The sequence below is a fragment of the Anabas testudineus genome, chromosome 17 (genome assembly GCF_900324465.2).
Source record: "Anabas testudineus chromosome 17, fAnaTes1.2, whole genome shotgun sequence".
NCBI classification, from domain to species: domain Eukaryota; kingdom Metazoa; phylum Chordata; class Actinopteri; order Anabantiformes; family Anabantidae; genus Anabas; species Anabas testudineus.
Genome location: NC_046626.1, coordinates 9,924,912 through 9,944,390, shown reverse-complemented (window position 1 = coordinate 9,944,390; position 19,479 = coordinate 9,924,912). Strand labels below are relative to the sequence as shown.

The following is a 19,479-nucleotide window of genomic DNA, read 5'->3' as shown; positions in this document are numbered from 1 at the left end:
CTGAAAATGAAATCAGAAACAACCACACAAGCTTTTTAAGTATTTTATTCATTCTTTTCAAAAGTCTTTCGTTGATAACACCATGTTAACTATCATCACAGACAGGATCCGTATGAGTCCTGTATCAGCTTTCTAGTTCATTAAGCACAAACACAGAAACAAAGCTGCTTTCCAATCACATAAAGCTGCACCAGTCAAATAGCACTATATACACACGCAACCCAGGATCAACAATACTTGGTTTCAAACTGCCGTTTGATTCCCTTCTTAATAACAAATAGCGATAAGGCTTTGTTTATGCTCTAACAAGGTGCTTTGTGGATCCAGTGTTTTACAATCTTTCCAGTCATTGGCTTTTTATTTTACAATATAATATTCTTTAAAAGTTTTCCTTTTTCTGTCAAAAGGAAATATCAAATCTTTTTTTTTTTCCACTATTGAAATACTTGGCATCTTTTCTGAAGACTTGAGCGCAAACAAAACCTAATTTGGCAGATGTCAGTTAGAGAAACGCTAGTTCAAGGCCATTTCTACCACTGAGAGCAGAGTGAGGAAGTTCTCAAACTAACTTTAAAGGCAAGCGAAGCAACATTAATCAGAGCTTTGTTATAGGTGGACGATACTGTGATCAGTGTGTTACATACTAGAAGGGCATAGTTTGTGGTTTCCATGTGACTAACTGGTTCAAAGTGACAACCCTCCGACAGACATTGCATATAAATTACACATTGCAGTAAGTGAATGTAGCAAACATTCAGTTTAACGTCAAAATAAAATGTATAAAGCTATTGCACAGCTACCCAGATTATCAACTTTGCAAAAAGCAAATGTTGGATGTTTTTTCTCACACACACACACACACACACACACACTCACACAAAAGTGAACTTTATACAAAAAAACAGCAGGTTATTTACAGCATAAAATGGCAAATGTACAGCGAGAAAACCCATGAAGCTAAATGTGAAGTCAAACTGTTATATATGAGTGAAATACAGAACAATGATCCCACCAGTAGCCTGCCAAAGTTTGTATTATCTACGAGAACCTGATAACCTATGTTGCCATTGCCATGGGAATGCTAGGATGGCCTGACATCAAGAGATATAACATGGAGACAATAGCATATGGCCTCATGGAGAAATCCACTTTGTTGAGTTTTGGTCCAAAAAAGGAGCTCATTTCCATTTCACTATTCAAAATATCCTGAACCAGCTGTTTAACAGTTACCGTCTCTGTGGTTCCAGAGGCCCTTTCAAAAAGAGACCCCTTGGTGACCTTACAGTCAGACCTGGCTTTGTCATTCACATGGATAAGGCAAGTCAAAGAGAAGTAAAGAGTTCAAAGTTCAAACTTTGGCAAGTATTGGCAATCCCCTGTTCCATAGCTTACATTTTACCGCTTACAATCTCGGTCATGCATCAACACTCGAGAAACAAAACATACAATCGTAACACTATTCGTGTCCTAACGATATTATGAATGTGACTAATAGTCCAGTGTCAGGCAAAAAAAAGTTATATTAATCAGTTGCAGCATGTTCATTATGTTCATCCAAGAAACAACATCATTATTGCACATGCTCGTATGAGAACTCCTACAGAGGAGCTTGAATACGCGTTTAGCCTGGTTCCATTTCAGCACTGTAAGCTCTTCTTTTACATAATGTGGTTTGCATCATGCTTAGAAAGTTACAATCAACTAAACAGAAAGTGACCTCAATGATTTAACTGATCCTGCTATTTTGTCCTGTTTCTTTAATGTGTCCATGATTATTTTGATGCCAAAAAAGGACATTTAGGACTTAAAAGTGGAGGATTGTGACTAAAATGGAACCTTTCTCTGGCTTTTGTTTTGCTATTCATAATTTATTCCCTTGGCTGATGGCTAACATAGCATTCATAAGCTTCCATCACAAATACAGCAAGTACATAACTACGTAGCATTAATCACCTGCCTCCTCTAACTTAGTTCCTGTGTACATTGTGGGTGCCATTGTACTTTGCATTGCATTTGCAAAAACAATATCCTCATTAATAAAAGTGCCACACAATGTAAACTTGCATTTCTGTGGCAGTCAACGTTGTGGGTGTGTTGTCTTTGAGTGAGCCGTCTTCAATCACACACATTTAGATATAAATATGTGCACATGTGTGCAGATTTCCTCACACAAGCCATTTTAAACATGCATGAACATATTCGTCTGTCCACAGGCTGTCTGGCTCTCAGGAGAGGATGCTCTTAGACACAGATCCAGCGGTTAATTATTATTTTCTTTTAAGTCGTAGCCTAAATGCTCAGAAATCAAATTTAAAAAATGCTGCGATGGAAATCTTTGTCTAACATATATTATAATACATATTGGACGACACTAACTCAAATTAAGACACATTTAGTCTGAGATCAGTGTCTAATAGCATCTTCAACTTCAGCTTCATCAGTAGGATGCACGTCACTGAAACCATCAGAGGCACATTTCTAACACCTTCTTCTGTCACACACACGACAAGGCAAACTGCTGACTGTATCACTCAAAGACAAGTGTACATGTGGGGGTGGGACGTGGGTAGAGAGTGACAATATTGGTAAGAGGGTGAAGGGAGTTTGGCAAGGCTCATGGTGCACATTGTATGTGCACATGTTGCCCAATAGAGGAAAGGATGAAGCACCCTCAAAGGCAGAGGTTTCAAGGATGTTGGATGGTAGTCGCTAGGCTGGAATGAGGGTATTTGAGGGGGGGGGGCTGGCTGTTTAAGGTTACAGAGGTCAGTGGTGGTAGAGGTTGAGGCTGGTTTTTTAAAAGTTTAAAGCAGGCATTGGCTGCTGCGCTTTCTCGCAGCTGGACGTTGATTGGCAGCAGCTCCAGTAGACGCACTGCTGGTTTTCAGGAAACTGCGATCAGCAGGCTGCTCTCTGGCAGCGCCTCCTGGGTCCTCAGCTGAATTTAGGGACAAAAGACGAGACAGGAAATGAGGTGTAAGTTGGTATTTAAAAATCCTTGGTTCAACATTTTGGGGAATTCACTAACAAGTAACAGTATTTCTCAAAATGTCAAACTATTCCCATAAAACCAAGTCACTGCTGTGTGTAATGTTAGCTGTAATTACAAAGCAAATCAAAATACAACTGCTTGCAGATGAAGAGCTTAGAGTGAGTGATTAGAGAATAGGCAATGGTGTTACTCAAATCTCCTGTCCCTCACACACACACACACACACACACACACTTGCTGCCTTTTTCTCTGCTGTATTGTTGTATGCATTGTGGTGTGAATAAATCTTTGTGTTTTTGACACTTGTCAATCCTAAAATTGAAGAGGAGCAGTTTTTTACAGTTGTCACACGTTGCGACAGCATCTAAACAGAATGGAAACTATGCAATGTGCAATCGTTTTGGCACTTACTGTGTGGGGTCTGAAGCTATAAACAGACTCAACCTTTGGTGCTATGGCAGCTATGTGTGTGCAATTTGTTGTCATGGCCTCGTTAAAACTTTCATCTCTGGTCATATGAACTTTATAAACACACTTGGCCTCATTTGGTATTTTTAGTCATACTTCAGCTTGTTTTCCACCCAACTTCCAGAATATTGTCACACCACCATCTCTATTATCTCTCATGCTTTATTTCAACCTAATACACACTGATAAAAAAAGAAAAGTCACTGAATGTTAAAATGTTAATTAAACAGGATGGAGTTCACTTTCAGACAGGATGGTAAAGCCCCGATGTAAGTATAACTAGAAAGAGCAAACCCACACTGAGGTAGAAGCTGTCCCAGACAACACAAATAAACTTAAACACTCATAGTCTAACATGGAGTGATGCTCTTGATCCTACTACAGACCAGTTTTTTCAAATAGAGTACCTGGGACAACATCTACCTGTTTGCAAGGCCACAAGATGTTTGACAATTACCAGCATAAGGAGAGGAAGAGGAGGAGCTAAGACAGGAAAGTCTCAGCTCATTCTTCTGGGGGGTCACAAGGAAAAGAAAAAGAGGTGGGAGAGGAGAGACAAATGCAGGACGAAGGAACAAAAAGCCAACAGTGATGAATTTACATTAAAGGTTCAGGGCACCAGGGACATCACAATTTAATATATAATACTGTGAACATACTGCTGTAACCTGAGTGGAGTATGCAGACAGAAAGCAGTAAGTGATATAACTGAGGCTGCATATAAAGTGGCTTACCTCTAAATTTGTCCTTGCTTTCTTCAGCACATCACGAGTCCTTGACACTGGAGAAAAAAAGTTGTATATATATGACCATACTGTTCCATTAATGTTATTAACGCTATGAGAGCAAACAGCATTAATAAAAACAACACCTTTCCTTTTCTTTCTCTGCATTTCGACCTGGCACACAAGAAGCAGTGCTGTGTTTTTATATGAAATCTGCAGACGTTAGTGTATTATGAGATGTGGATGATAAATTATTGTTTCTGTCTAAAGCCCAAGCTGGAATTTCTCGACACTTCCATGAAGGGACAAATGGTGTGTGCTCAGATACTTCCCTTTCTCTCTTCCTTCACTCACACCTTATTAGGTTTGTTATTTTCACACTTGTTCCAGCTATATCTTTTTTCATCATTCGCTCATACACATGCAGAAACACTTACGCTGATTGACTATGAAGTGCTCCATGTTCTCCTTGGTGCGGCTGGTGCTCCTCAGTCTTTGAATTGTTCCCTTAAGAACCTCCTCCTGCTCTGACATACGCAGTTTCAGGGACAGGATCTCTTCCTGCATACACTGCTCCTACACACGCATAATAACCACTTAACATCAAACCATATTTGACTGTCAAAGCTCTTAAAGATCAGACCAGTCAGAAAATATCAATATGTGTTGTCCCAACCTTCTTAAGGTTTTGGGTGGAGGGATTAGTGCTGGGCAGAGCTGCCCTCCAGAACATCTTCAGCAGAGACATTGCCTCCTCCAGGATCTGCCTCAGAGTCTTGGTGTTGGACAGCAGACTATTCACAAATCCATAGTCCAGGACCTGCATACAGGACTCAATTATATACTTGTGCTGTCATTGTTTGTTAGCATTATTTGTATCTTTGTTTCTTGGTTGTTTCAGTCTCACCAGTTCACTGCTCTGTTTCTGGTTGCCCTCCAGCAGCGGTGGGCCGAGGCAGGCCTGAAGGGTTGTCTCCATGTGCTGGATGAGGCTCCGGCCCTCCAGAACTTGCTGCTGCAGAGCACTGAAATCATCCACATGACCGATGGCGTGGCGGCCATTGCGGTTAGCAAATGATCCGTCTGGGGCCTCCCCCTCCAGCTCAGAGTGAGGGTCCAGCAGGTCTGCTGGGGATCAAAAAGCTGGGATTGTACTTTGAAAGTTTTTTTGAATTGTATGAACATCAAAAGTGATTTAAACAATATGATGACATGCCTAAAAGGAGTTACCAAGCAATATGCTCTCTTCATAATAAGCCACAAGACAGACTAAGCTGCAGTCATGCAGTTACAGTAAAAGTCACCATTGGCATTGCTATGGCTGTCGTCCAGGTCTGAGTAGGGAGGACCAGGGGATCCACAGTTAAACAGACCAATGTCCCTGACTGGTGGAGACGGAGCTGGGTCTGTGGAGCACACAGATACACAAACCAGGCTTAGACACACAACAAACCACATCAGGGCACACTTACTAACAGTGTTGGTATTCCGCAGAGGGGGCTGTCTCACCATGCAGCAGCTGTCGTCTGTAGAAGTTTTCCCTCTGAGGGCTGGCAGTGAGGGCAGAGAGGGAGGGAGTCCGAGGAGAGCCAACACCCAGTTTCTGCTCCAGTTGCTTATGGAGCTCCAGTTGTTTGAGGGCACTGTTCTCCTGAACGCTGTTCTGCAACTGGGCCCGCAGGCTCCTCACCTCCCCGAGAAGCTCCCCCAACTCCACTGGTAGACCTGGGAGCTCACACATGTAGCCTGAGGACAAAATGCATAAATGCTGGAGAGACTGGGACAGATTGTTGTTTTCTCTGGGGTGAGGAAGTTTTATTGCAGCACGCAGTGTAATAAAAGTCTGATGATGATGAAGTCATCAACATTCAGGTACATTTAAAAAGTTACGATGTAGAGTAGTTTGTACTTATAGCAGCTTTCAGACTGTTTTGATTATATAAAGTTTACTTGGTAAAGAAATAAACAATTGGTCATGATGCAATTACTGGAACTATCACCAGATGGCACCAAAGTGAGGAGAAATACACATAGTGGCTTTAAATTAAAAGTTGTGAATGTTCTGACCTTTGCTTGCCTTTGTGCTGGAACACACTCGATCATACACTTGCAGTTCGCTCTGCAGAGAGTGGATGAGCTCCCTGCTCTCACACAGCTGCTGCTGCAGTAGAGACATTTCATGCTGGAGCCTGAGGATGTGCATACACAAATATCGTATAGTCAAAGCACACACATGTAAACACAGATAGGCATTACTTCTATACGCCTGTGAACACACCAACCTGTTGCTTTTCTCCTGACTGGCCTGTCGCTCCTGTCTTAATGTGTGTATCTGCTGGCTCTGCTCCTGACTGTGAGCCTGAAGTCGTCTTAGCTCCTCTTTCCACTGTTCGGCCTCCAGCTCTGCCTGCTTCAGGCGGGCCCGAGCTGTAAACACTGCCTCCCGCAGCTGCACCACCTCTTCACACGTGTCTGAGGAAAATCAAAGTCCGGTGAGTTTTTGTATATATCCCAAATATCAAAATCACTTGTTTGTCAGTGTTCAGATAGAGCACCTGTGCTGGCCTGTAGGCGTGACTGTAGACCCAGGTTTTCTTCTTTCAGTACTCTGATCTCATTGGACAACTGAGTGACTGTGTCCAGTCCCTGAATGTAGATGTTAGTTGGAGCCCCTGGACAGAAATATGAGTGATTTGATGTCATTTCTGATAGAAAGAAGTGTTATGACTTACTGAAGTGCGTGAGGGCTACAATACCTCCATCACGTCCAGTTGTGGCCAGTCTCTCTTCTAGCTGTTGTCGGAGCCTCTCGTTGGTCCTAATGGACTCCTCTAGACGCTGACGTAGACATCTCACCTCCTGCAGGTGCTCCTCTATCAAATTTACACCTACAAGCAAACGTAAATTGTAATATAGTAATAATCAGTTCTCTGGTTGAAAAGCCAAACTCTTGCTTATGCTCTTACTTTTCTGATTTAAAGTGAGTAAAATTAAGAACAGCTAATTATCTTTATGTTAACACATTCACATTTTGATTCTCTGTAAGGCAGGTCTTTTCTTCCATACCTGCACGGCTGCTTCCTGGCTGGTGACCAGAGCCTCCAGAAAAGCTTCCTGACTGAACCAGGTTCTCTATGTCCCATAAAGTTGCACCCGTCATTAGACCTGAGTCAGACTTTAGTGAGTGGTCTTCAGGGATGCCACCCAGCTGGTACTGCTGAAAGGCATGATGGGATGGCTGGCTGTAGCTAGAGAGGTTTTGCTGGTTGTGGGCACCAGGTGAGAAAGTGAACAGAGTCTTGTTGTGGGGAACTGCAAAGCCTGCAATCATAAATACAAAAGCACAAAGCAGTGAGCGAAACATGAAGTGAAAACACTCACAGGACAACTGAGAACTATGCAAGCGACATGGTGGCTGCACATAGTTGAGATAGTGAAAGTTACGCCTTTAATTTAGAAATTAATTTCACACATGGCACACTCTCCCTTGCCCCTCACCCCTGTTCTGCTCATTCATCTGTTTGTACAGCGTGTCCAGCTCTGGGCGAACAGCGATCACAGACAGGGCCCTGGGCCGGGGGTCAGAAGTGACTTCCTTACCCCAGACGTCAGGGCCAGAGGGGACAGAGAGGAAGGAGGAAACGGGCTCACTCAAAAGAGCTGGAGGAGAATGAGAGGAAGTGACAGGTACAGAAAATGAAAGTGGAGGAGGGAAAGAGAATCTGCTTTTCGGGTACTTTCGGGTACAAGTCATAGCCATTTGTGAGTCCCATACCTCTGGAGGACTGACTGTCCAAAGCCACAGGGGCTGAGCAAAGCATGTTGGGACAGCTGCTGGAAGACTTGAGGAAGCCATGAAGAGGAGGAAAAGATGGACGGACTAGAAGAGGGGAATGGAAGGTGAAAGGATAGAAAAGGCATTTCACACAAAGACAGAAAGATTAAGCTTTAACAATACCGTCTGCTTCTGATCCGGGTCCTGGCTGCCTCAACCGGTGCTCCTCATGATACTCTCTGGCGTCTAAATCTGAGCACAGGTCCAAGTCTTCATTGGTCCTGTACTCATCAGACATCAGTGACGTCCTGTCTGATTGGTCGGTTGTCTCAGAGAGGGCGTGGCAGCTAGACGGGGTCTCAGGACGCTGTTGAAGCTTGGTATGGAGGGACTCGATGATTTTATCTTTCTGCTGCAACTCTTTCGTCAGTCTACATGTGCACACAAGGAAGACAATCAGCTACAGCACTCTGATCTGATGGTTAGTGCTTTGCATCAGTGGTGCAATGATTAGTCAAGTAATCAGTCGAACAACAGGAAATTAACTGTAAAAGATTTTAAAAATGAATAATTGTTTTAACTTTATTCTATCTTGTCAGATAATTTAGGAAGAAGGGATTTAAAAACATGTATGTATGTGTACCTCTCTTACAGTTTCAGCATGAACACCTTGTTCTTCATCCTAAAAAAAACTGTATCTCTTGCTTGACTGTGACCAGTAAAAAAAAAAGACCACAGAGAGTCCCTGTGTATGGGACAGGTCTTAGAAAGCACAGATTACTCAGAAGAGCCATCTGATTGTTAATCTAATCCTTAAAGCACAATGACTTAAAGTGGCTGAGCATTGCCAACAGGATCTACAAACTCTCTGATGTCTTCCTATCCTCCCGTTTTTTGAAGACCAATTCAATAATACAGAATATGGAAAAAAACATTAAACAAACATCTCCAGAACTCCACAGAACAAAACTACAGTAATGGTCACTCACTAGTAAATCAGTACAGATCCAAAAAGACCCAAATCCTCTGTTCAACCAAAGCAATTTAACCGTAAATGATCCATGTTATGGTGGTTTGTGGATTAACAGAAACCTTCTGTCTCCTCCTCACATCTCCTTTCATGCTGCAGTTTGTCACATGAGACAGTCTGTATCTGTTTTTATATTTATAGTTACCTGTTTGTCCACATATATGCACTTGCATATATGTGCATCATGTGCACACAGGACACATACTCTGAGGATCATGTGCAGCTCAATCATAGGGTTATTTATCATTCAGCTGTGACATACCACCGTATTTTTCATCTTTACAATTGTAGACATGAGCACCGCAACATCAACGTCATCCATAAAACTATACGCACATCTCCTGCAGCTATTTTAGACTGAAGGTGCATGTTAGCCTATTATAATAAACTTTCAGATTGGATTGCTTAAGACTTCATATATTGTTTTTCACACACACCATATATATGTAGATATATTAAAGCTGACTCACCGTACAGCAAGCAACTCATGACCCACTTTGTCATCATGGCTCTCTGCACGGTCACCTGTACCAAAACAGCAAAGCAGTGAGAAATACAGGACACTGTGAACTGTATTTTGATGTCTTGGATGAGAAAAGAAAAGGTTTCTTACGTCCACTGATCTTCATAGCCACTCTATGTGCCAGGGCAGTGCCCTGCGCCAACTGTTCTCTAAAGCTCTGGCCCATGTAGTAATCAATATCATTGGCTCGCAGCAGCTCTTCAAAGGCCTGAAAGTTGAGAAATACATCAAGTTTAACATAAGGCAATCCTTCTTTGTTAATATGTAGATATTTGATCAGTGAACAACTGTATTGGTGCAGAAGGGTTTGCAGCACCTTGGTGGTTTCACCCAGGTGCTGGGTGAGGATATGGCAGACCCCTTGACCCTCTCTCATCCTCTGCCTCAGGTGGGACAGCTCACGAGCTTGTGCCTGGATCAGAGAGTTGTATTTCCTGTAAACAGTGGAAAACAGCAGGAGGACACATGAAACCTCAGTATTAATAGAAGTGTTTTCAGAACACTAAAAGCTTTGAGTCAAATGACTAACCAAACCCTTGAGGAGGTGTTAACTGATACTAGATAAAATAAGGGGACTGTAGAGGTATCGGTTAGTAACGCCTCCTCTGCTTTCTCTCTTACATAACTCACCTAGGCCATGTGGCACATTTCTCCTCTTCTGATTTGCCTTTTCCCTCCAGTCTTGAACTCTTCAGTTGGGCCTCTAGTGAGGCAACTCGTGCCATCAGTTCTTGCAGTTCCCTGTTGGCTTTGGATCCTGAGCGAATCCCCTGTGTGTCAGACATCCAGCCCTCATCCTCTTCCACACCACTGGGGGCAGGTGATCTCTCAAATGCCCAGTTTACCTACAAGGTGAGAACAAAGTAGCAAAACGGGCATCATTTTTTAAAATAAAGGAAACCTGAAGAATCAGTCAGTGATACGGAGCAGGTGTTTGTTGTACCTTGCGAGGCGTCCGTTCCAGACTGGAGGCGTAGTCGCTGGTGGCTGACAGGGAGCGCACACGTAGCTGCAGTCCGCGAATAACCTTGTGGCAGCGGGTCAGCTGTGAGCGGAGATCCTGGACCAGGTGCTCCAGAGAGACTGACTCACCCTCCATTTCATAAGCACCTCTGTCGCTGCCAGTGTACCAGCTGCTGCCTGCACCCTCATAAGGCGGCTGATGGGAAAGTGAAGTGCACATCTCCAGGTCATCAAACTCTGGGGGTGTGGGGTGGGGAGGGAGGATGAAGAGGGCACATATTAGTACTTGTGTTAAGTGGGTGTATTTTCCAGGAGAACAATTTTTTTATTGATCGTTATGGTTTAAGAGTTTTCATCTCTGTGTCACCTGGGCTGCTGGCGTCTTCTCTCTCGGCTTCGTTCTCACTACGACCACAGGTCTCATAGCCCAGATCCTGGAGATCTACCTGCACCTGTTTACTGGCCTGCTGGACTGATGTCTCTGCTGCAGAGGCATGAGAAAGATATTACTCAGATGTTGTATATTAATAGGTATTTGATTAAGGAATTAGTTTTAGTAAGCATCTAATAACATGTCAGCTGTTTTTCATACATGCTCTGGAGACTCACTCAGTAAATCTCTATAGTCTTTGAGTTGTTCAGCCTGAGCGTGGACTGTAGCCTCAGACACCATCAGCCTCTCCTGCAGCTCCCTGTTCTCCTGGTGGCTCAAAGCCAGATCAGTGCGTAGACGTGCCGTCTGTTCTCTGAGACCCTCCTCTATATCAGGCCGGAGACCCCTCACCTCACTGCTGTTACCACCAGGAAACACCTCCTGCACAGTGTTAAAGCAACACTAACATGTAGTAGGCTACAGAGGAAGGATATAACAGGTTTTCCATTTGCATCATGTAAAATCTGGGAGCTAATGTTTGACCTGACAGGCTTATCATTACATATATCTGGGCAAAGCACCGAGGGGTCCATAATTTATAATATAACAACCATGGGAGTCCAAGAACAAAACATCTGTACGCAGAGACTGTAGACGAAGAGTTCAGGGAGATAATGAGGCTTGGAAGCAAACCTGCTTTGTAGGCACTGCTTCATTTTCAGAGGTAGACTATAACAAAGCACTTACTTTACACTTCAGTGCCTCAATAAGTGAACACTAGCCATCCTGTTTAAATTTAACCTGTTATACTTATACATATGATCTAAATGTTGACTGTGTTACCGTCTCAGCCTGATGGGACGTCAGCATGCCCAGGTCCAGAGAGCACGGTCGTGTGCAGTGCCTCTTTCCTTGCTCCTCTTTTCTAACACAAGGAGGACCTCGCTTCCCAATCGGCACTGGAGATGATTCCTCCTCTTCATCTTCTTCCTCGTCCTCCTCCTCTTCTTCTATCTCTTCCTGGTTCAGGCTCCTGTGAGTCTTCTCTGTACTCAGTCCCAGGACTACAGCTTGTCCCTGACTGTCTTTCAGAACCTGGCTCTTCTGCAGCAGACTCTGCAGTGCACTCCTAATGGAAGACGGACAGAAAGAAGAAGTCAGAGGCAGAGGTAAAGACAATCCAACAGTCCAGAGGGTCTCTGAGAAAAATACGCACCTCATCTGGGACACTGAGGTGTATTCATCCCTCTCCAGTTGTAACTTTATTTCTTCAAGCTGGCCTTCAAGTGTCTTCTTTGCCTCCTCAAGCTGTTTTACTTCAGCTCTCTGGGACAACACCCCCCTCACTAAACCTCCAGTCACATTCTCAGGTCGATGAATCTTCACAGAAGTGTAAGAAATACAAAAGGAACGTGTTTTAATATTGAATTATATATTTACTTCACAGTATTATGTACACAGATTATCACAGATTATCTCCAAGAAACAGAGCCTCAATAACAGAGAAGTGTAAATAGAAGTATCTTACCTGAGGAGAGGCCAAACTTCTGGTTGGGACTTTTTCGTCATCATCCTCTATGCTGTCTGTGAACTCGTCACTGCTGCCGTCCTCCTCCTCCTCCTCTTCCTCCTCTTCCTCTGTGCTGAGCTCTGGAGACACAACAACCATGTAAGAACAATATCCACTTGCTTTTTGCTCCTTTCTACAAATCTGAATACTTGGTTTTCTCCGTGTTCCTCCGGTTCTATATCTCTCCTTCTCCAGTGTCAACACTCTATCAGATTCTTTCCACAACTCTGTCTGTAAACTGAATCACCACTTTGGAAGTCATGGGACTAAAGGGAAATGTTATGTCATACGTTGCCAGTCAGCCAAAAACACACTCAAGGCGGTGCAACCCAGTGCGTGTATGTGTGTGTTCACCAGACTAAGACAAACTTAATAGATTTCTGGATTCATTTTGTGACTAAATTAAATATGTTTACAGCATATAATCTTATCCTGTAATATTAAAGAAGTGCATATTTGTACACACGCTCAAGAGCGAGTGAGGAACACATAAATGGATGTTGGTTTGCTGCCAGGAAGCACTGGCTCAGTGGAAAGAGACTGGTAGAAGTTTCAAAGGAAAATAGTTTTACATAATAGGATCTAATGATACACAACAGACCTGTACATACTGTTGAGGGTGTGTATCTCTACCGTTGCTCAGAGCATTGTTGGGGTTTTTTTTTTACAATCAGTTACTCAGATACTTAGTAACTTAAAATGTCTCCATTTACAAACAAGGATGACAGTTATAATATATTTCACACCTCTTTGTGCTGCCAGTGACAGAGGAGCATATTCATGGTGCTGGCAGGTTTCTATTGATTGAACAATGTGCTCTGTAAGGTGAACTGACTGAATGTGGGGCCCTGTTTAAACACTGTGACACTATGTTATTATCACCACTCTCACAATGGGAACATGTAGCAAGAGGCTTGAAATTGTGTACTCTATGTTGTTGAATGTGTCTGTCATTTACATTACATTACATTTAGTCCTTTAGCAGACGCTTTTATCTAAAGCGACTCACAGGGTATAGGGTGACAATGGCAGGGTAAGGAGGTAAGTGTAAGGTGTCCCACATGGAAGGTGGCGGTCTTACCACCACAGCACACCGCTACACTTCAAATAACATGGATGTTTGTGTTTTTTAATTATTGAAGCATAAGCTTCCTTTATTTGGTGAATTTTGCACAGTGCAGCTTTAGTGCTATGAACATCTAATCGGACATCACAGCAGAAGAGCCATGCACACATAAAAAACATGCCACGATCTCATGCATGAGGGTGCAAGGACATGAACATAAACACTGATCTGGACTGGAAAAGTCTGAGAATATACGTTCAATTTGATGTAGACAGAATTATCTGCAGTAATCAGCTGACAAAAATTCATAATGTTGCCATGTATTGTGTGGCAGTATTTCAGTGCATTCGTGTACATTCAGATGATTATACAGATGCTGAATAGGATAGTTGCAGGGGGCAGAGGATGTCATATAACTATTATTTCTGTTCTGAGATTTATTGGGACATAAATATAGATAAACATACTGGGAGTTGCTCTGTGGGGAAAGTAGGGAGTTGTTTCAAGGAACAAGTGGGGATTCCAGGTTTGGGATGTTATTAAAATAAATTCCTATCTCAACACAATAAAGAGAAATTCATAACAGAAGTGCTTTTGACAAAAAGCCAGCACGTCTTTATTTTTTGCTGCATTTAAAATACAAAACAAAATTGACAAGGGTTCCACCTTTGAGGCTCGATGAGAGATGAGGGAACAAATCCTAAGGAAATGTATTCTAACTATGATATATTTTTAATAACCAAGCACTATTTCTGGCATTCGCATTTCACATGATTTATATCTATATTTATGATTTATATACAACAGCTCCATATTATATTTTCCTGCATTTTTGGTACAAAGCTGAACTGAGGTTCAACAAACAAACTAAGTACACATCATATTAACTTACCATGTTACTTTAAATAGAAGCATCGCCTACAGTACCACCTTATATCTAATGTGGCAGACCTTATGTTTCATGCATTCCTGTAGCTATAAAACCGAGTTTAAAAGCAATCATAGGTTAAGCTGAAGTGAGGGAAGCTACTTCTTTTTTAGATTTGTATCCTGAACTTTGCTAAATGTTTACTTCCTGTTCACAAACATATGATATAAAACAAATGATGAATGGTGAGACGTTTCACTCTAAGGCATGAGCTTGAGTTTCTCCACAAGATGTAACTTCACTGTGACAGTAAGGCTGGAAAAGTGACACTGGTGAGAGACAGTACACAGAAATGGCAATACAGAACGGTCGCACTGCAAAGCAATACACAGGCAGTTTTCAGTAATGATAAAAACATATTCGCACTCACACAAAATATATTAATAAGTACGAGTGAGTTGTTGCATGTTGCCTCTTTCACACCATTAAGGTTAATCAGACAAGGATCCTGCTACCGTGAGAAGCATTTGTGCTATTTGACAAAGCTGCCTGCAGACTTAGCTTTAGATTTGATTAGTAATTTGGGGAGACTGTGCCTCATCATGTTCATTTATTTAGAATTGTTTTCAAAAAGCTGACCATGAGTGGCTACAGACAGCTTCCTCTCACATAAAGAGTGCTAGTGTCACTCTGTGATGTGGTCAGACAGAACATCAGTGCACATTAGTAACAGTGACCCCTGCAGCCCCGGAGGCTGGACCCTGCCCATCCCCACCTCCAAAGTCTGGCTGCCTTTTAGCAGCCCTTTCCAGTTCCAGGGCCATGCTACGGGTCCTGGCTAGGACCTCTTCCAACTGTCCACGGAGTGCCTGAACTGAATCGAGCTCAGTATGGAGAGCCAGGATCTTCTCTGAGCTGCTATGAGATGGAGAAGAAAGACAGTGTATTTATCGCAAATTGAAACATACTGCAGTCAATGGAAACTAGACGTGGGAGCAGCTTTCCCACCTGTCACTCTTGGTGTTTATGTGCGTGAGATTTTGGTATAATCTCTTCTCTGCCCTCAGGGCATCATTCAGCTTGTTGTACTCAGACACAAGCTGCTCCAACACACACTAGATCAGAGCACAAGGCGGGGTTGAGATGGAAGGAGACACACATTAAATGCATAATTCTTAAGCAGAACATATTGCTAATATTTTCTTTTTGACTGGGAATTAAGCCAAATCATACTTGGTGATCAGTGCTGTCTTTTGTGGCAACTCCTTCGACCTGGTGGTCCACCAAAGACAGACGCAGTGCAGACAGCTCCTTCTGCAGGGAGAGGACAGAAAGACATGACATGTGAAACTCTGCAAAACAGATTTTTCTTTTTATTCATCTCATGGTTGACAAATACCTGAGCCTCCCTCTCCTTCCTAAGTGCCAGCTGCAGCTCCTCTTTGAGAGCCTTCATATCTGCTTCACTGTCTGCAGAGGATGGTTCCATTGCCTCTTCCTGGCCCTGCATCAGCTCCTAATGAATGATGTGGACTATAAGGATCAGGCGTACAGGGGACAGAACAAGGCACAAAATCCAGTGCATGAACAGATACCTTGATAAAAGCCTCTTTCTCTTTAAGCATGCTCTGCAGGTGCTCTGTCTCCCCTCCCAGCTCTCTCTCCTTGTCCCACTTCAGTTTGCACAGCTCTTGCTCTCTTGATGAGAGCTGTCTGTGTAGCTCTTGCAGCTGGCCAGTCCGCTCGCTAATTACTAAGGACAACCTGTAGGAGTAGTCCTGAGAGAGAAAGAGTGACAAAGTTGAAGGCTTTTAATTATATTTTTGCCATGCTCAATCTATCAGGTGCATATACCAGCAACAGATACCTGCAGATACTGGTCCTTGGAGCTCAGAGTGTTGAGCAGGTCCTGGACCTGCGCTTGGTGTTCATTTGATTGACGGCTGCGGTCTGACAGCAGCTCCTGGAAGAGTTTCTCTTTCAATGCCAGCCGAGCCTTCAGCTCCTCCACAACCTCCATGGGGCCAGCATGGACTCTGGCAACAAGGGCGGCCGTCAGATCCTGAAAACACACACACACACACACACACACACACACACACACACACACACACACACACACACACACACACACACACACACACAGAAAGGACAGTGTCAGCACTTGTTGTAATCATCAAAACATGTAACACAGGTTTTTATACCTGAGCCGGTTTTCAAGCTTTGACATTTACAATTAACAAGCAATTACAAGCCAAGATAATGAAGGTGTGCGTGTTCTGTGTTACCTGTGTCTCCTGACTGCGGCTCTGCAGGGCTGCCTGTAGCTGATTGATTATTGCGTCTTTCTCTCTTAGAGTATTCCTCTCCTTCTCCTCGCTCTGCTGCTTCAGCCACTGTAAGTTCCTGTAGGCCTCTGCTGCCTGTTCCAGCTCTAACTCTTTCCCTCGCACTAAGGCATCCAGACTCTGACGGTCAGAAACACAGATATAGACAGACAAAAAAAATTAAATCTCATGTAAAATGTGCATTCATGCTTTTGAAGTCACTGATGCCTCTTCGACCAGATTCTTGGAGTAAAATAATTCTCAACAAGTATAAACGGGAAGGTCTGGTGTGTTTGTAATTTGTCTATTGAGCATACCGTGATGGTCTCCTCATTGTTGGACAGGATGCAGCGGAGTCTCTCCAGGTCTCGCTCTTTTTCCCTGATGGCCAGCTGCAGTCTCCTCACCTGAGCCTCTCGCTCTTCCAGACAGTGGAACTTGTCATCGATGGAGCGCTGCAGACAATGAAGGGGGAGAAAATCAGTGCTCCTGTTCTGGGCACCGTGAACTGTGCTATTGATCCTTACATTGATATTCACCACACTCCTTACAGTGTGATCCTTACTGTGAGCAGTATTCAAAGCTCTTTTTTCTTACCAACCAAATATTGTATATTTAATATATTTAATCAAATCTATGAGGGTAAAAAATATCTTCTTATAATCTTATAAATGTTACTACAAATATTTTCTTTTGCTTACAGTAGGATTGTAATGATGTTTTCCTCCTATCACAAACAATTCCTCCTATGATTTTTTACTATACTTGTGGTGAAACTTTATGCTGACCTACAGTTTTATGCTTTACTGTCTATCGATGACTCATTCGACTACTGCATGATGCCTGTTTAGCGATGACCCAGTCTCCTTCTGGAAACTGTCTTATGAACCACACAGTATATGGTACAGTGATCCACATGAAGCAGTCCCGGAGAATGGTAGTCTTCACTATCAGAAAACAATTCTGTATCCAGTCACTTCTTCCACCAAGCTGCTATGAATTTATATATGAATGTGTGTGTGTGTGTAAGTGTGTTTAAGTTCTACCTCCAGAGCTCTGTCTCTTTCTTTAATGCGCTCCCTTAGTTTCTCCAACAGTGCATCTCTTGGTTTCGAGCTTCCTGCTGATTCCAACATGTCGGAGTACTCCTAAAAATGTAAAGATGTTTAGACAGAAATCAATCTAATCAATCTATTGACTGTATGTATTTGTTGCATTAACTGTATCACATTACCTGTAACTGTTGCTCCTTGTCTTCCAGACAGCGTTTGAGCTGAGCAATGCTTCTGTCATTTTCCTGCATAAGAGCGTGTTTCTCTGCAACGCTCTCCTTCAGAGCTGATTCTTTAGCCTCAAGCTCAGAGCGAGTTTTCTGAAGGGCACACTGCAGGTCCTGCAGCAGAGAAACAAAAGGTTTAACATGCTGCATTATTAATACTTCTAATTGTTTGGTTTACTCACATTCACACTAACCTGGTTGTGTTTTTCGGTGACCTCCCTGTGCTGCAATGCCTCCTGTAGATCTGAGTTGAGTCTGTCCTTGAACCTCATCAGGTCGTCACCTTGCCTCTGACTCTGTCTCAGACTTCGCTGGCTAGCCTCTAGCTCCAGACCAAGGGAGAACAGAGAGCTCTGTACCCCAACTAACTCACTTTGCAGCTGGGCAAGCGTCAAGGGCTCACTAACCCCCTCTGTAGCCTGGAGAAGGAATGACCATATACCCAGGTGAGAGATAGACATCATCAGAGAAGACATGATGTCTTATTACATCAGTAATTATATAACTTGATATTTACAGGTGTCACCTTGCTTTGAGCGAGCTGGTTGCGGTGAGCCATTTCTCGAAGCTTACACAGGGTGGTGTTTTGCCCTTCAATCAGCTGGTACAGCTCCTGGGCCTTTTTAGAAGATTGAATCATAGACATGAAATAAAATTGAAGAAAGAAATCTATCATTCAAATTGGTTGATTTTAGTTTATTTACTACAAAGCAGCCAAACACACACCTCACTGTCTTTAGTGCTGATGGACTCAGTCAGGCCCTGAATGGTTCTTTCTTGGCTCTGGGCTGCCTGACGGAGTGAACGCAGCTCACACTCCATCTCATTTAGCTTTTCCTGCAGCTTCTACAGACACAGAAAGAGATGACAGTGAGATGCTCATCTAGTCTGAGGTGCACTATAGTAAAACATTCAATTGTAATTAGGCATTTTTACGTGGCGTACCATATTGTTGGCCTCGCTCTCGTGCATCTTGGCCTGGAGGGACTGGACCTGCAGCTGGGCCTTCTGCAGCTCACTGACACACTGGCCGGCCGCACACTCATACTGGTTGAGTTGACTCTGCTGCTCCTCGACGAGACTCTACAATAATGACAATCAGGTAAAAAGTGAGCGTTGAACATTTTTTACTGATTTACTAATCTGACCAATTCCAGCATCTGAATGATTTGTGAGACAGATATTTTGTCACATTAATAAAAAATACACAGGCATAAGACTATATAACTTCCACACTGTGTGGACTGTGTAATCCTATCTGTGCACAACATCTAGAGAATCTGTTCATTCATGTGTGTCCAAAGCTAAAACACTATGACAAGGAGAGAGCCTCTGGTGTGAGAGTGTCTGTATGCATGAGTTAGCTTCAGTGAGTCTGCCCAGAGTGCTCTGCGCTTCTATTATTTTTACATAACCAGCACACAAATGCTTCCAACTGTGACAAACTAAGGGAAAATGTGTTTACACTATACAAACTATTGACATTATTTTACTAAAATCAATATGTTCCGTTAATTTAG

General features: G+C 43.0%; 1 protein-coding gene across 7 annotated transcripts in view; it reads right to left on the bottom strand.

Annotated features, from left to right (window-relative positions):
* Positions 1–27: 27 nt before the first annotated feature.
* LOC113171694 (myomegalin-like) overlaps positions 28–19,479 on the bottom strand; it is a 38,948-nt gene continuing 19,496 nt past the window's right edge. For 2 of the 7 annotated variants that reach the window (XM_026374276.1, XM_026374270.1), the window contains 40 exons: positions 18,905–19,042; positions 18,686–18,805; positions 18,477–18,578; positions 18,154–18,378; positions 17,915–18,073; positions 17,727–17,828; positions 16,998–17,135; positions 16,642–16,821; positions 16,221–16,415; positions 15,949–16,131; positions 15,753–15,869; positions 15,587–15,667; positions 15,362–15,468; positions 15,129–15,271; positions 12,378–12,499; positions 12,066–12,229; positions 11,693–11,978; positions 11,086–11,290; positions 10,844–10,960; positions 10,457–10,713; positions 10,144–10,358; positions 9,830–9,947; positions 9,604–9,721; positions 9,461–9,515; positions 8,144–8,391; positions 7,961–8,065; positions 7,684–7,845; positions 7,252–7,506; positions 6,942–7,073; positions 6,741–6,857; positions 6,468–6,657; positions 6,253–6,374; positions 5,695–5,931; positions 5,490–5,591; positions 5,093–5,313; positions 4,862–5,005; positions 4,623–4,761; positions 4,195–4,241; positions 3,918–3,972; positions 28–2,938 (listed from right to left, as the gene is read on the bottom strand). In XM_026374276.1, coding sequence (XP_026230061.1) covers positions 2,805–2,938; positions 3,918–3,972; positions 4,195–4,241; positions 4,623–4,761; positions 4,862–5,005; positions 5,093–5,313; positions 5,490–5,591; positions 5,695–5,931; positions 6,253–6,374; positions 6,468–6,657; positions 6,741–6,857; positions 6,942–7,073; positions 7,252–7,506; positions 7,684–7,845; positions 7,961–8,065; positions 8,144–8,391; positions 9,461–9,515; positions 9,604–9,721; positions 9,830–9,947; positions 10,144–10,358; positions 10,457–10,713; positions 10,844–10,960; positions 11,086–11,290; positions 11,693–11,978; positions 12,066–12,229; positions 12,378–12,499; positions 15,129–15,271; positions 15,362–15,468; positions 15,587–15,667; positions 15,753–15,869; positions 15,949–16,131; positions 16,221–16,415; positions 16,642–16,821; positions 16,998–17,135; positions 17,727–17,828; positions 17,915–18,073; positions 18,154–18,378; positions 18,477–18,578; positions 18,686–18,805; positions 18,905–19,042 — 6,057 coding nt within the window. In that variant the 3' untranslated portion in view covers positions 28–2,804. The remainder of the gene's footprint in view (positions 2,939–3,917; positions 3,973–4,194; positions 4,242–4,622; positions 4,762–4,861; positions 5,006–5,092; positions 5,314–5,489; positions 5,592–5,694; positions 5,932–6,252; positions 6,375–6,467; positions 6,658–6,740; positions 6,858–6,941; positions 7,074–7,251; positions 7,507–7,683; positions 7,846–7,960; positions 8,066–8,143; positions 8,392–9,460; positions 9,516–9,603; positions 9,722–9,829; positions 9,948–10,143; positions 10,359–10,456; positions 10,714–10,843; positions 10,961–11,085; positions 11,291–11,692; positions 11,979–12,065; positions 12,230–12,377; positions 12,500–15,128; positions 15,272–15,361; positions 15,469–15,586; positions 15,668–15,752; positions 15,870–15,948; positions 16,132–16,220; positions 16,416–16,641; positions 16,822–16,997; positions 17,136–17,726; positions 17,829–17,914; positions 18,074–18,153; positions 18,379–18,476; positions 18,579–18,685; positions 18,806–18,904; positions 19,043–19,479) is intronic. The other 5 variants (XM_026374272.1, XM_026374271.1, XM_026374273.1 and 2 more) reach the window with 5 other exon arrangements.